The 13434-nt window shown below is 34.6% G+C and overlaps 1 protein-coding gene across 1 annotated transcript in view; it reads right to left on the reverse strand.

Annotated features, from left to right (window-relative positions):
• The window catches only part of LOC117181884 (glucocorticoid-induced transcript 1 protein-like), a 117973-nt gene that overhangs the window by 71148 nt on the left and 33391 nt on the right, over nt 1-13434 (reverse strand). The window contains exon 2 of the mRNA XM_033374900.1: nt 11437-11594. Within this exon, the coding sequence (XP_033230791.1) occupies nt 11437-11594 (158 nt within the window). The remainder of the gene's footprint in view (nt 1-11436; nt 11595-13434) is intronic.

Genomic DNA, 13434 nt, shown 5'->3' on the forward strand with positions numbered 1-13434 from the left:
AAACGCAATTCAAACGCGATTACAAATAGTCTTCTATTCTAGCGCTATTCAAAGGGATCATCTTATTTCTATCAAGCAACAAACTGAAAAAAAACAGGAACATTAAGTAATACGCAGAAGACTTGTGTGGAACTACAGCAGAAACATACACTACCGTCGGAAATTATGAGATTATTGACGCAAGCACTATTAAAAATCACTCTAGACTTTGTATCACGATAACTCAGCGAAAGAAAATGATGGGGCATTTAAAAAACAGTTGGAAAGCATATGAAATTCCACATCTAGTAGTGTTAAACATATTTTTTTTTGATCTGCTGAAGAGAATACAGCACGTGACAAGTCTAAAAAAAATTCAGATTTTCTAAAATTTTGTACCTCAACTTCAACTTTTAGCATGACCTAGGAAAATTGTTGCAAAAAACTCAAAATTATACGACATAGAGCCTGAAATTTTATCTTTAATTTAAGCTAAAGAAACTATAAAAATCTTTATCGGTTCTCGAGATACGATTAAAAATGTTCAATCGTATATGAGTTGAGTTTTAGTCGACGATCACGGTTCTCGGCCGATCTGCGGCTGGTCTCCTTCGTTGATGCAGGACCGAATAGGCCATGCACAGAAGTGATGCCTGATGAAAGTTGATTGATGAAAGTTGAAGTATCAAATAATCGTGAAAACTTACGATGGATAGGTGCAAGAAAACGAATTTATATATGGTCAACCATAAAGGAACAATTGTAAACCATTTAATAGAAATTCAAGTCATAATAATATATAATAATAATTCCATTATTATTCACTTTTAATATTTTTGAGTGTTTTCATATAAATAATTTATTTAGAATTTACATGTACATTCGTTTGAGAAATAATTTACTCTCGTAACAATATATCTACATTTTTATTAATATTCTAGTTGTTAAGAATTTTAAGAAATAAAAAAAACTGTTTATCATTTTTTTATTTTTTAATATGGCGATTATTCGGAATTGAAATAATTGTAAATAATTAAAAAAAAAATAAATAATTTTAAAAATTTACAATAATTTGAAATAAAAATTACTGATGAGGCGAAACAAAAGTATAAAAGAGCTCTAATCAAGCGCCACCTCTGTGCGTGGCCTATTCGGTCCTGCCTCAACGAAGGAGACGAGCAGCACACCCGCCGAGAACCGTGATCTTCGACTAAAACTCAACTCAGATACTATTGAACATTTTTATTCGAATCTCGGGAACCGATTTAGTTTTTGCAACAATTTCCCTAGGTCATGCTAAAAGTTAAAATCGGGGTACAAAATTTTAGAAAATCTAGATTTTTTTTAAACTTATCACGTGCTGTAGTAGTGTAGTAGTGCTGTGTAATCCCGAGTGTTCAGAAACTACATCATCTATAGACAAGCTTAGAAGGCCAAACTCCAAATGAATAACATTCCAAGGATAGCTTAAAACTTCGAAAGATCCTCGGAATTGTTAAAGGAGTGAAATGTGTATACGTTTTTGTTATTTTATACAGTAGCGCTCGAAAATATTTTTTAGATTGGTTTATGTTGGCAATCCTAAGATCAGTGTGTCCAAAAATTTTTAGCGCTACTGTATATCTCCAATTTGCTCACTTCCAACAATGTCACGAGAATCTACTGCTAAACTTTCGAAGGTCACCTCAGGAACCTATAATGTTCATCTCACCGTCAAAAAATGGAATCAACATCGCTCAGGAGCTGGGAGATAAGCATCGTAGGTTTGAAAATATCGCCGACCTTCGACACAGGAGGACTCTAATTCTTTAGAGTCAGGGAAATCTGCAGGCTTTAAGTCACATGATGCTGCCGGCTTTAAGTGACATAATGCTGCCATCGAAAAACGTGCCTTCTGTTTTTTGAATCTAATCAGGTTTGCTTAATCTACTTAGGCCGACATCGAGTCTCGGCTTGGCAATGAATAAAACGGTGCCGCCAATGCTCAGAGAAGCATCTCTCGATGCTTAATGGGACTTATAAATAGCTATCCTGCCTTCAGAGCATAATATGACAGCAATGTCTGGTATTATCCACGGAAATGCTCAATATCGACGAAGATATTTGGGGCAGATTTGGTCTATGTAACGTTTCCAACTGGAAAAAGATTTCAGGTTCGAGAATTGATTGGCCTATACTCACAAATTTCTATAATCTCGGAGGCTTTAATGAAGAAACTGTAACTCCATCTCAACAAGGTAGTGTTCAGATGACCCAACGAGAGACGTGCATATGAGGCATACATTAGCACGACTATCACATTAGGCCGCCATGACGAAGACCTCCGTCGAAGGGTGAAACGTCTATTAATAAAGAGATTTTTTGGACCAGTATACCGACAATTTAAGATCTATTATTTGAAAGTAGAAGATACATCGGTAGTTCAACAAACGATATTTGGCTGGATTCTCACCGCTCCAAATTCCAGGACCAAATTATAGGTTGGCTTCAACAGCAGCAAGGCATCAGAGTTCTTTTTAGCATAAATCTCTTTTCAGTTTACGCCATCATGCTTACAATACGCCGGGTGACAATATGTACGGTGAGTCAGTGTCAGTACCGTCAGATGTAGGCAAAATATCACAGGACCAAATTAAAATGAAGTTCGTGAGTGATGTTTGTGACATGCCATACTTTGACATCATTGTTGGTCACACTGCACCTTGTATTTCACGTGAATTGCTTCTTATAAATATACTGTCTTAGGTTAAGGCATCACTGACACACACATTCAGTACGTGAAGTGTTGCTCACATAGTCAGCAGTAGACAACCAGCCAGGTTTAACATCAAGTATGTATACTATACTTTCTTCCATACTACTAAGCTCTTTATTTCAGTGCTATCCGAAATAAGCCAATTTGAGCGCGTGCAGCTTATCCCTACTTAAAAACATTGCCGCGAAGCGAAACCAACACTCACATGTGATCTTCTAAAGCGTGACTTCCTTTGCGTTCCTGGACGTTTTGTCCAGCATCCCAACTTCCATGAGAAGATTACTCAGTTACTGAATCTCTGCAGGCACGTTTTTGAATTTTAATGGTACGGTTTCAAGTTTCAATTTTTCACGTCTTTTGTTGCATGTTTTCCTAAGAAAGTGAGCCCTTTGAAGTTGATTAATTTTGAGGATATTGAGCCGAGTGAATCTAGTGCGTGTGAGATAAAATACTCATTTTCGATCTCTCGAGTAGCTTAGTGGGTAGAGAACGTAATTGTTTCCTGCAAAACGTGGCTTAGCAATCACGGTAATGCTATTTCTATTTTTAAAAAGTTGTAATCGCCATGATCGCTCGGTTTCATAACAAGTAGATTTAATATCACTAACCTATATGTATACACGCACTTGTTGAAGAACAGTAATGCATCGAGGACAAAACATTCCATCATGATTATTAAATTACTTGAACGATAGATAACAGTCAGTCAGAGTTGATAATAGCTACTACGGGGGCTTCCATGCTACATCAGGTATACCACACGGCTTGCACATGGGACCCTTAATGTTTCTCCTGCATATCCACGACATACGTGCCATATTTAAATTCTATCTGTGCCTTCTATTGGTTGATAACCTCAAGTTATATCAGGCTATCTGCTCCCATTTGGACTGCTATCTATAATAGCAACAAGCGCGAGAGTGCATTGTGTGACTATGCGCGGTAGCATGGGAGCGTGTTTGGCAGTCGCCACCTCCGTTATGAATACACTTCGGGATTAATTTACAGATCGCAATTTGTGTAAAAGTGTAGTAGTTAATATCATTGACTTATGTGCTTGGGTTTATGGATGCGCCCCCCACCCACCGTTTCGTGAGAAATTTTATTTACAATTCAAGCGCCCAAACTTAAGAGTATCGATTATTTATACATCACCAAAAAAAAGTTTAAGTCAATTTTCTTTGGCCGTTTAAAAGTTCATACTTCACTTCAAAGGCGAGTATCTGTGCAGAAACTTAATCTACAACTTTGTAAGTCGAACCATTTGGAAGATTAGAAAATTTCACATCGAATTCGCCTACGTGAAAATTATTTTAATGAGTCAGAAAATATTTAGCTTCAAAATTGCAAGTTTTTTTTTAGCAAAATAAACATTTTGAAATCTTGAGTTATGCTCTTTACTAAATCTAGAAAAGTTTTCCTAAAAAATTGAGAAAAATTCTAATACCAAGAAAAAATACTACTCTTTAAATCCAAATCAATAGGGCCATTAAATATTATGTCACTTCTTAGTACTGATACGAGTACTAAACACAGTGAAAATCTTCAACATCCCTCACTTCTATAGCCTTTCTGAGAATTGACGCCGCGCCGCATGTAGGTGTAACAGGGCTGCAGGGGTGCGCAGGATCTGTGGCTGTCACGCAGGCGAGCAGTCAGGCGTGAACAAACAAAAGCGGAGTAGGCTATAATGAGTTAGTTGCCAACCACCGTCAGCCCCGAAATCTAGTCTATAGAAGGGTTTCACTGTATTTACTCGTCGCTTACCTTCATTTTTTGAAAGATACAAAATGATTCTACTCACAAAGTCGAAGATTCAGGTTCTGCGTATATATTCATCTTTAAAATGAAGTATGAATGTTCAAATAGGTCACAGGAAATGTAGCCAAACTTTCTGTCGGTAGTGTAAGTATATCCGAAAATATATTTAAGAATAAACCGTGTGTATAATTATTAATTATGCTTTGACAATATTTGTTTACAATTTACAGTGCCGCGCAAAGTATAATCTGTACCGTCAAAATAAGATAATTAAGAAGTGGTAGTGGTAACTAATAATGATGATCGAATTAAGTTGCCTATTCTTGTAAAATCAACTGGACTGGCTTGTTGTGAATATAAGTCATCACATACATTGTCTGCATCTACTGCATCCACACAGTTTAAGCCTTTAGTACGACGTAATGATTAAAATCACTCAATGTATTTCACTTTTGTTCACCCAGCAAATGTAACGCTGTTGTGTCGTTTCCCTCTCTCTTGGTCAAAATTTTAAGCAAATGCAAACGCTTTTAACTCTTTTAGCCCGTATGAGCCAACTCTGGTACATTCATTTCGAAGCGCTCCCAGAAATTTCATTTCAATGAAATTAGTAAGTTTCCGTGCGAGTATCTTCAAATCACTGCAGATAGAGCCACTAGGACTCATAAATACCAAAATGTTCCCATTGTTTGCCTCTAAAAACAAATAGGGCGGAATCTCTTTGAGAGACCATTTGCGTACACATCCGGAGTCAAGAGTGCAAAATTGTCAAGTTTTCGACGATCCTGTTTATTCATTTCTTTTACATTTTGCCTCTTTTTTTCTCACTCCGTTTATATAATTATGGAGTTACGAAACAAGAGAAGAAATGATGTGCCTGCCATGCCTCCAAATTGCACTCTATCAGATTCCCTACAAGGGTACTCGCGCTGGTAACTTGTGGCCAGATATTGCCAATAAACCCAGATAGTGGGGCTACAAACTTTTTGTACTAGCTGGATCGGGTTTCAGTTTTCTGCGATAATTATTTTTGAAATCTACACTTGTTTCTGTATCTGGAAGGAAAGCTAAACATTTATGCTACGAAAAGCTTCAGGTCAAATCGGATTGCACATTATCCTTTGCAATCGGGTAAACAACTCATTTGCTTAAGGCCGAGGTATCTTTTCTTATAAGACGAATGCTAATAAAATAATCATCCTCAAATTCGCAGATAAGAAATGTGTATTACTTGGAAGCGCAATTTTCTGAGGAACGCCTGTAACTTCACTTTATTCAATAAAATAAATCAATAAAATGAGAAAATGGGTGGGGTTGATAAAAATAATTGCCTGGATTCCCTGTACAAAACGCAATCGAAGAGCAACCGTTGGTATATCCCAACTTTCTTTTATTTCCTCGATATGTGTGTTTTTAACGCATGGCTCCTGTATAGGAAAGAGCAATTACCAATGCCCGGTGAAGTTACCCTCATCTGAAGAAATTTCGCTTAGACTTCGCTGAAACTCTCATATGATATCGAAAACAGACCCGCAGAATGACCCCTTTAGCCACGTTAATAACATAATCCATGCCCCTCGAGTAACAAGACTAGATTATTTGATTAAGTACGATAGGACTGACCATTTCTCCTTGTATCAAGATGAGCGCGAACGATACAGATATTGCAAAAAAGGAAAATCATTTCATTCTTGCACCAAATGCGATGTTCCTTGTGTTTTAGATAGAGGAACAAAATTGTATCTTGGCTTTCCATTGCAGATGATTTTGTAACAGTGTTGAGCTTTTGTAAAAATATGCAGCAAAGGCAAGAAAAGAATTTCCTTATATTCTATTAAAAAGAAAAATTCATTATTTTATATCCTTCAGTCCGGATGTTCCACACGTGGCACAATCTTGTTTGTCCAATTCTGTTTTTTTTTTATCTCAGGCACCTTATGTATTGTATTATTGGAAATCAAAGGTGAATCTAAGAGAGAATTTTCTTTTAACTGGATCTAGGTGCCGGTCCCGAAGGGATAAAAACAAATCGACTGCATCAGTCTGGGATTTAGGGATTGCACAGGATTGAGGAAAAGGGGATTTAGATATAGAGCATTATTTCTCTTGTGTACCCACTATAAAAATCAAAATTCTCCGATCTAAGTCGAACTTAGGCAAAGTGTTGTGACTTTCTTAAAGATGTTACGGTGTTGACCAGGGTTAATAACAAGAAAAGATGTTAGTTTGAAATAATTCAAAGTGTTGATTACTGGTCTATGTATTTATTAAAGATGAACCAACTGCAATATCCCACAGTATAGTTATTCAAGAAACAATACGTTTCGACTATTCTTCCATGGTCTTCATCAATGTTACAATATAGAGACCATACATGACCTGTTTAAACAATTTAGTGATATTAAATACTAAGTTATTGTTTTAGAGAATTAATATAAATTAATCGAGATCTATGTGCTCATGAGTGTTAATATTATAACTTATTACCTTTAGTTGATGAAGTTCCATATATTGAAATTAACTTATATTGAAACTAAGGATTGATTGTTTGTGTTGTGACATTGCATAATAGTTTACGAGGAAAAAGTTGTTATTCGCAAAAATATTTACAGAGGAGAGGGTGAAAATTTTGGAACTTTCGTGGATATAACACATTTCTGCGATTTTTGGCGCATCTAATGTAGACAAAACGAAAATTCGTGTTGTGCATTTTCGATAGATTTTTCACGCCCTTTCCATTGTACATAAGAATTTTTTTAATGAAATATTTTACCTTCAAAAGTAAGTCAGAAGTTCATTAAGTTTATTAAATGAATCATTTTTTGTTAATTCAAAATAAATTTCACTTTTTTTCAAAGAAGGATGCTTTTCTTGGAATCGTTTAGAGCCTCGACACATGTGCACAAGCGTCATTGGGTATTTCGTAGCACTAAAACCTTATTTTCATTAATATAAAACTAAACTGCTTCCTGACAGAATAGGGTTTGCAATGACCTAAATTTTCAAATCTAATTTTTTGAAATATTTCGATATAATTCGACCCCAAGACCTCGAAAATACAATTTCGAAAATAATTTCACGCACGCGTTTGTACCTTTTTCTGTTGACAATATTTTGAACATTAAAAGAGCTATGATCATGAAATTTGGATAATTATAGCTCCGACTGATTGGTCCGCAACCAATGTATACATTAACGCGAACGTTTCTTTAGAGCTAGCTTCCTGTTCCTTATTTTCAGAAAAACGTCATAATTCACAGTTGAAGAATACTTTTTTAATATTAGTGTTATTCCATCATCATCAGGTATTACAGAATGATACTTTGAAGTGTCTGGTACAGTCTTTCCATCGACAAAATTTATTTTTGCATACATTTCAGCAGTTTTAGTACAGTTGTCTTTCGAAATAAAAATAAAAACATGTTTCTGTCAACGATTTGAGTTTCCCATTGTTACAAAGCTTCCGCTGTTTGGGTCTGATCTTTCGAAGATCATTGTAAACTAGCTCATGCCGCTTGACTTGAAAATTTTATGGAAGGCTATTTATAGTACTCAAAAATTCGACTCAATTATCCTCAAGACTATTTTCGTTAAAAGTAAAATTACCAGAGTTATAGAATTTTCAAAATCTAAAAAAAAAATGACCTTTTGAGGCCAAATAATGCACGATATGAAAAAAAGTGAAGACAAGAAAAACGTTGCTTTTTTAAAGCACTACAAGATTTATAAACAACTTTTTGAATTTGGTTGAAAAATTTATAAAACCAAATTTTGATCGCACACAACAAAATTAAAAATTAAATATTTAATTTTTCAGTAAAACTATGCACGATACGAAAAAAGGTGAATAGTCAAAAATTCTGCACCCATCAAAGATGTACAAATTCGTTATTAATCACTTTTTTACTTGACGCGGAGTTTTTGTTCTATTCGTAAAAAACATTTAAAATAAAAATTTGGATAACCGACACAAGCTACGAAAAAAATAAATAGACGAAAGTCGCTCACCCAAAAAAAGCTAAAATTGGTTAATAATCATTTGTTGTTAAAAAGCAGTTAGTTTTTGTTTTAATCGCGAAAAATGACATTAGAAATAAACAAGTTAGATTTTTCGGGAAAAAATGCAAGGTACAATAAAATATTTAATATCAAAATTGTTTTTGAATTAGATCAAAAAATTTACTCTTGACCTTTTTTCTCACGAGACACGTGATGTGCTCGCTAAACCCCACAAAGTTTTAATAAAAGAGAATTACCAGTCACTAAATGACAGTTGTCGATGGTTTGACCTTTAGTTTAAAAAGTCCCATGCAAAAATGTGGGGAATGTACAATGATTGAGCGCGTAGCAGGAAGTATATATATATATGATCGAGCGCGAAGCGCGAGATCCAATAGGTACGCACCCCAAGCGCAGCGGACAGACTTTTTATCTTATTAATATGAGGAAAATTTTTTAAATATTGGGATACAATAGTATCGCAGATAACAATGTGTGACACAGCACGCAGGCCGCGCGGCGTGAGAGTGCGATTTGCTGCGGAAATACCGACACTGTGTCTGCACGACTTGCAGATCCTACGTATATCCCAACTCTGCCCGCACATGGTGTGCGCGATGTGCCACATATTATGTGACCTCTATCGCGACTAGGTGTCGGAGTAATGTGCGGATTAAAAAAAAAAGACGTAACTTTCATTTATGTTTTCTGTTATGATTCTGCAAGCAAGAGTAAGGTAACACTTCAACGTTATTTATCATGTTAAAATATATTCCTGTATATAAAAATCAGTTTGATCAATATATGTACATTTGTTTCAAAATATGTAAAAAACGTAAAAAATCCATACAAGAAATATAAAAACCCATTACACGAGGGAGTCCTTTTTATCAGAACATACCAGAAATTATTAAAATGTAAGAAACATAAATGTTTAAAAGTTTTCTTCTGATGATTATATAACTTATTCAATTGATTTTGATGCAGTATCAAGAAATCGAACTTTTGAGCTATAATAACAATTATTATTATTATTTTCTATTATCTAAAAAGAAATTTGCTTTAAAAATATCTTCAATAACTTGCTCTAAAACTTTGCCGTTTTAAATATCGCGCGCGCGCATGTAAATTGTGCGTCGCATGGTTTCTCATATGTGCGGGTTACTGCAAGCATCTTTCTTTCAGTCCCGTGAGCGCATTGAGTCATCATTGTTCATGTCAATTCGTGCAGCAGCCGATCGCGGTTATATTATGGGTAATCCTTTACGCTTCCATTAAAGCAGTTTGAACTCATCCAAAAAAAGTGTGACTGTAGTAAGTATGTTATTAGATTCAATATTTATCACTATATATCGTTATCACGCCATGCGGCGCATATGCAACGCATGCGTTCGGACACGCCATGCGTCGCATATGTGACTCAATTGTTGACACATCTGTTTAACCATGACTTCACGACGAACTTTCAATGAATATTCTTGATCAATCACTAGCGACGAAAAAGTTATAAAAAAAAAACGTGACATTTTTTATATGAGGAAAACTTTTTTTCAATGTAGAATATAACACTACCGTAAGTTAAAAAGTTTTTACTTTTGGGAGAAAATATCAATTGACTTTTTATGGGTTTTCTGATAGTCTGAAAATAAGATTTTCGGTAAGACCAAAACAAAGGCATGAAAAATATTGAAAATATTTATTTTTCCTTTTGTTAGAGAAAAGGCTCATTCTATGAGAAAGAAAATTTTTTTGATAGCTATGAGGAATCAAAATGCTCATAAAATGAGCATATATAAATACATTCATAGTGCTTCTCAGCAGTGTTTTACTTTTTAATCTTCAGGTTCTTAAATGGAATACACCAAGCTTACTTTCTAAAAAGAAATGTTTATATGAAAAAAGTAAAATGTATTCTTGATCTTCATTTTCAAAGGTCACATATTTTTTAATGCTTATGTTTAATGGAAAGAGCGTTTATTACGTTTCCTAATCAACTCTGTTCCGCACCACCGTGGAGTTTGATTCGAAGGCGCGTTTTTTTTACTTACGACCTCTGCGATTCGATACCTTTAGTGGGTATATTGTTATCTGACGGATTAATAAATTTTTTAAGTGATTCATTATAGAGTGTGAATTCGAAAAAAAAACAGTTATCAAAACGCCAAAAATAGCAATTACTTGTAATTTTTCGTGCTGGAAAAGGCGTAGGCTGTGACAGAAAATCCCCCTTCCCTTTTCCAGCTAGAAAAATTACCATTTTAAATGAAAAAGTTTTATGAACATCTAGAAATTCTTAATAATATAAAATTTATTTCAACATATTATAGTTTTATTTTTAACCGTAGCAATTCTTAATGTGTGCATGTACGTATTGATATAATGCACTAGTCTAATGATTCAAATTCTTCTTACGTAAAATTTCGTAACAGTATATAGTTCTTAAATTTTATGGTTTAAGAATTTTGTAGAATTTAACATATGTGAGAAGCAGTAGCGTATCGGCTGCTTTAAATGGGGATTTAATTTAAATATACGAACGCAACAGAATAAAGTAGCCACCGGTTAAACATCACATCGCTTTCAAAAAATGCTTAGGATGATTAGAAAGGGAGTGAAAAAATGTATCAAAACTATACCTAATTTTTTATCGCACTTTAGAAGCGTTAAAAAAGGCCGAAATAGACAATATCCACGAAAATCCCAGTTTTCACCCCCTCATTTCTTCGTAAATATTTCTCCAAATGACAAAATGTTGTCGCCATGAACTACTATCCAATAGCACAAAGCTGCTGAAGCTTTTTTTTACATCGCATGACTTTGATTTTTTGAGTCATTACACTTGAGAAAGAATTCCGCTACTTAAAAACTAATACGTAAAACCCTCAAAAGGTGTACCCACATAAAAATAATATAAGACTAAAAGCCCGACAAAATATTCTTACCTGTGTAGCTTTATCTACTAAAAGACTGGAGTGAATATAATAGGAATCTCGGGGCCATTGTCCTTTCAGGTAAATCGTGTCTAAAGATGCTGTCCGTCTAATATTTTGGTTACCAGTCAGGCTGTTACTACAACGTCCGCTTAGAGTTTTTGATTTAGCTGCAAAGAATTTCGGAATGATAAACGTCAGAACACTTCAAAAATTGTGTTCCTAAAAGTATACATAAATCTTTAAATAACTTTCTTATAAACCAGGCGTCTCCTAATATGGGAAATTTCAATAAAATTGCTCATTTGCCAGATGGGCTTTTTCCACCTCCACTGGCTTCTATTCACTGCTAGAAAGGCGTGGTGGTGGCTCGTGGCACGTGCTCTGTGACGTAGTTTCGAGAATCCAGTAACGCAGATAGGTTTTAGAAGTAGGTGCTTTGGGGCCACTAAGTTGAAATGTAATCGTTTTATTTTTTTCAATGTAGCTAAAATAAAACAGAAATGTTAACTGATAACTTGCGCTAAAAAATGGCATCTTGCCGTGAGAAGCTTTTAAGCTGTATTGTTTTATGTTTGTGCTAAGTTTCTACAATATTTTTGATGACGTTATGAAATGATACTGTTCAATTGTGAGAAACGAATTTTACGAGTTTCTAGATGTATCGATTATAATTTAAAATTTGTTAGAACCTAAAGATAAAAAGGAAGATATAATTAAAATTAAAAATATTTGAAGTTAATCGAATAATATAGGCCCGAAAAATGAAGCATTTGTTATGGTAGGTTATATACTCCGGATTCTTAACGCTTTATTCTGGTATCATGTATCAAACGAGGATTAGAAATAAGAGATAAAATCCGGACGTGTTTAAGGGCATGTGATACTTAGAAAATTGTCGATTTTACCAGTTTTAGGTTCCCCCGGCTTTTTTTTCTAGAATAATAAATATTTTGTCTTAAAAATTTGGGAAATGATAGCGAACATGCTAACGGACGTTCCCACACACTTTTTTTGTAGGTTAATTCAAAAAAGTTTTAAGTTAGCAAAATGTGATTAATTTGCATAGCGCTTAGGAAATAGTATCGATTTTTTCAGTGTTAGATTCCCCCGGCTTTTTTCCTAGGATAAGAAATATTTTGCCTTCAAAATCTGGGAAATGATAGCGAACATGCTAACGGATGTCCCCACATACTTTTTTGTGTTTTATCAAAAAATTTTTGATATTGCTAACAACGTGCGTGTATATTTCGAGGTTATGTGTGTTACAATTCACCCGAGCATTGCTTCCAAACTACACCAAATTTTTGGACGAAAACTTTGGACTTACGAATAAACATAGTAACTAATCTCCCGTAACTAACCTTGTTTGCAGGCAATCAAAAAAGTTTATTTCATAAATAATTTCCAGATTATCGGAAAGGCAAAGATAAAAAACGACGTAACCTCAAAATAATGCATATGCATAACATTTTTATTTAGCACAATACATTTTTTTTTATTATATCCCTCAAAAAAGAGTCCGGGGACGTCCGTTATGATATTTTATAGCATCTCCGAATTCAGTTTTAAAAAATTTTTATTTTCGTGGAAAAAAGCCGGAGAAATTGTAAGTATCACATGCCCTTAAACGCTTTGATTTTAGAAACATTGTTGTCCTCACTCTCCAAGGCTTCATAAGACTTCACTGTCATACCTAGGCATCAGTTCTTATTAATTTTCTCAAAAATTTGATTTCTTAGTCAACCCACAAAATTTGATAAACATTCTTTATAGCATTACTTTAAACCAATGCGCTATGTTGGATACGGCTACCTCTCGACATGTCACATATAATAAGATACTACAGACAATTGCGAGACTCGAGAGAAATAAGACAGCGTGCATTTTATTCCAGGTCTTTTCGCGCACGCTCCTTAACTTAAATAAATAGATTAAGGGTACACTACCTAGTCCTTATCGCTCCTTATGTAATACAACAACATTCGAGATGAGGTCACATGCGTTTTT

Source organism: Belonocnema kinseyi, chromosome 10 (assembly GCF_010883055.1).
Source record: "Belonocnema kinseyi isolate 2016_QV_RU_SX_M_011 chromosome 10, B_treatae_v1, whole genome shotgun sequence".
In the NCBI taxonomy this organism is placed as follows: Eukaryota; Metazoa; Arthropoda; class Insecta; order Hymenoptera; family Cynipidae; genus Belonocnema; species Belonocnema kinseyi.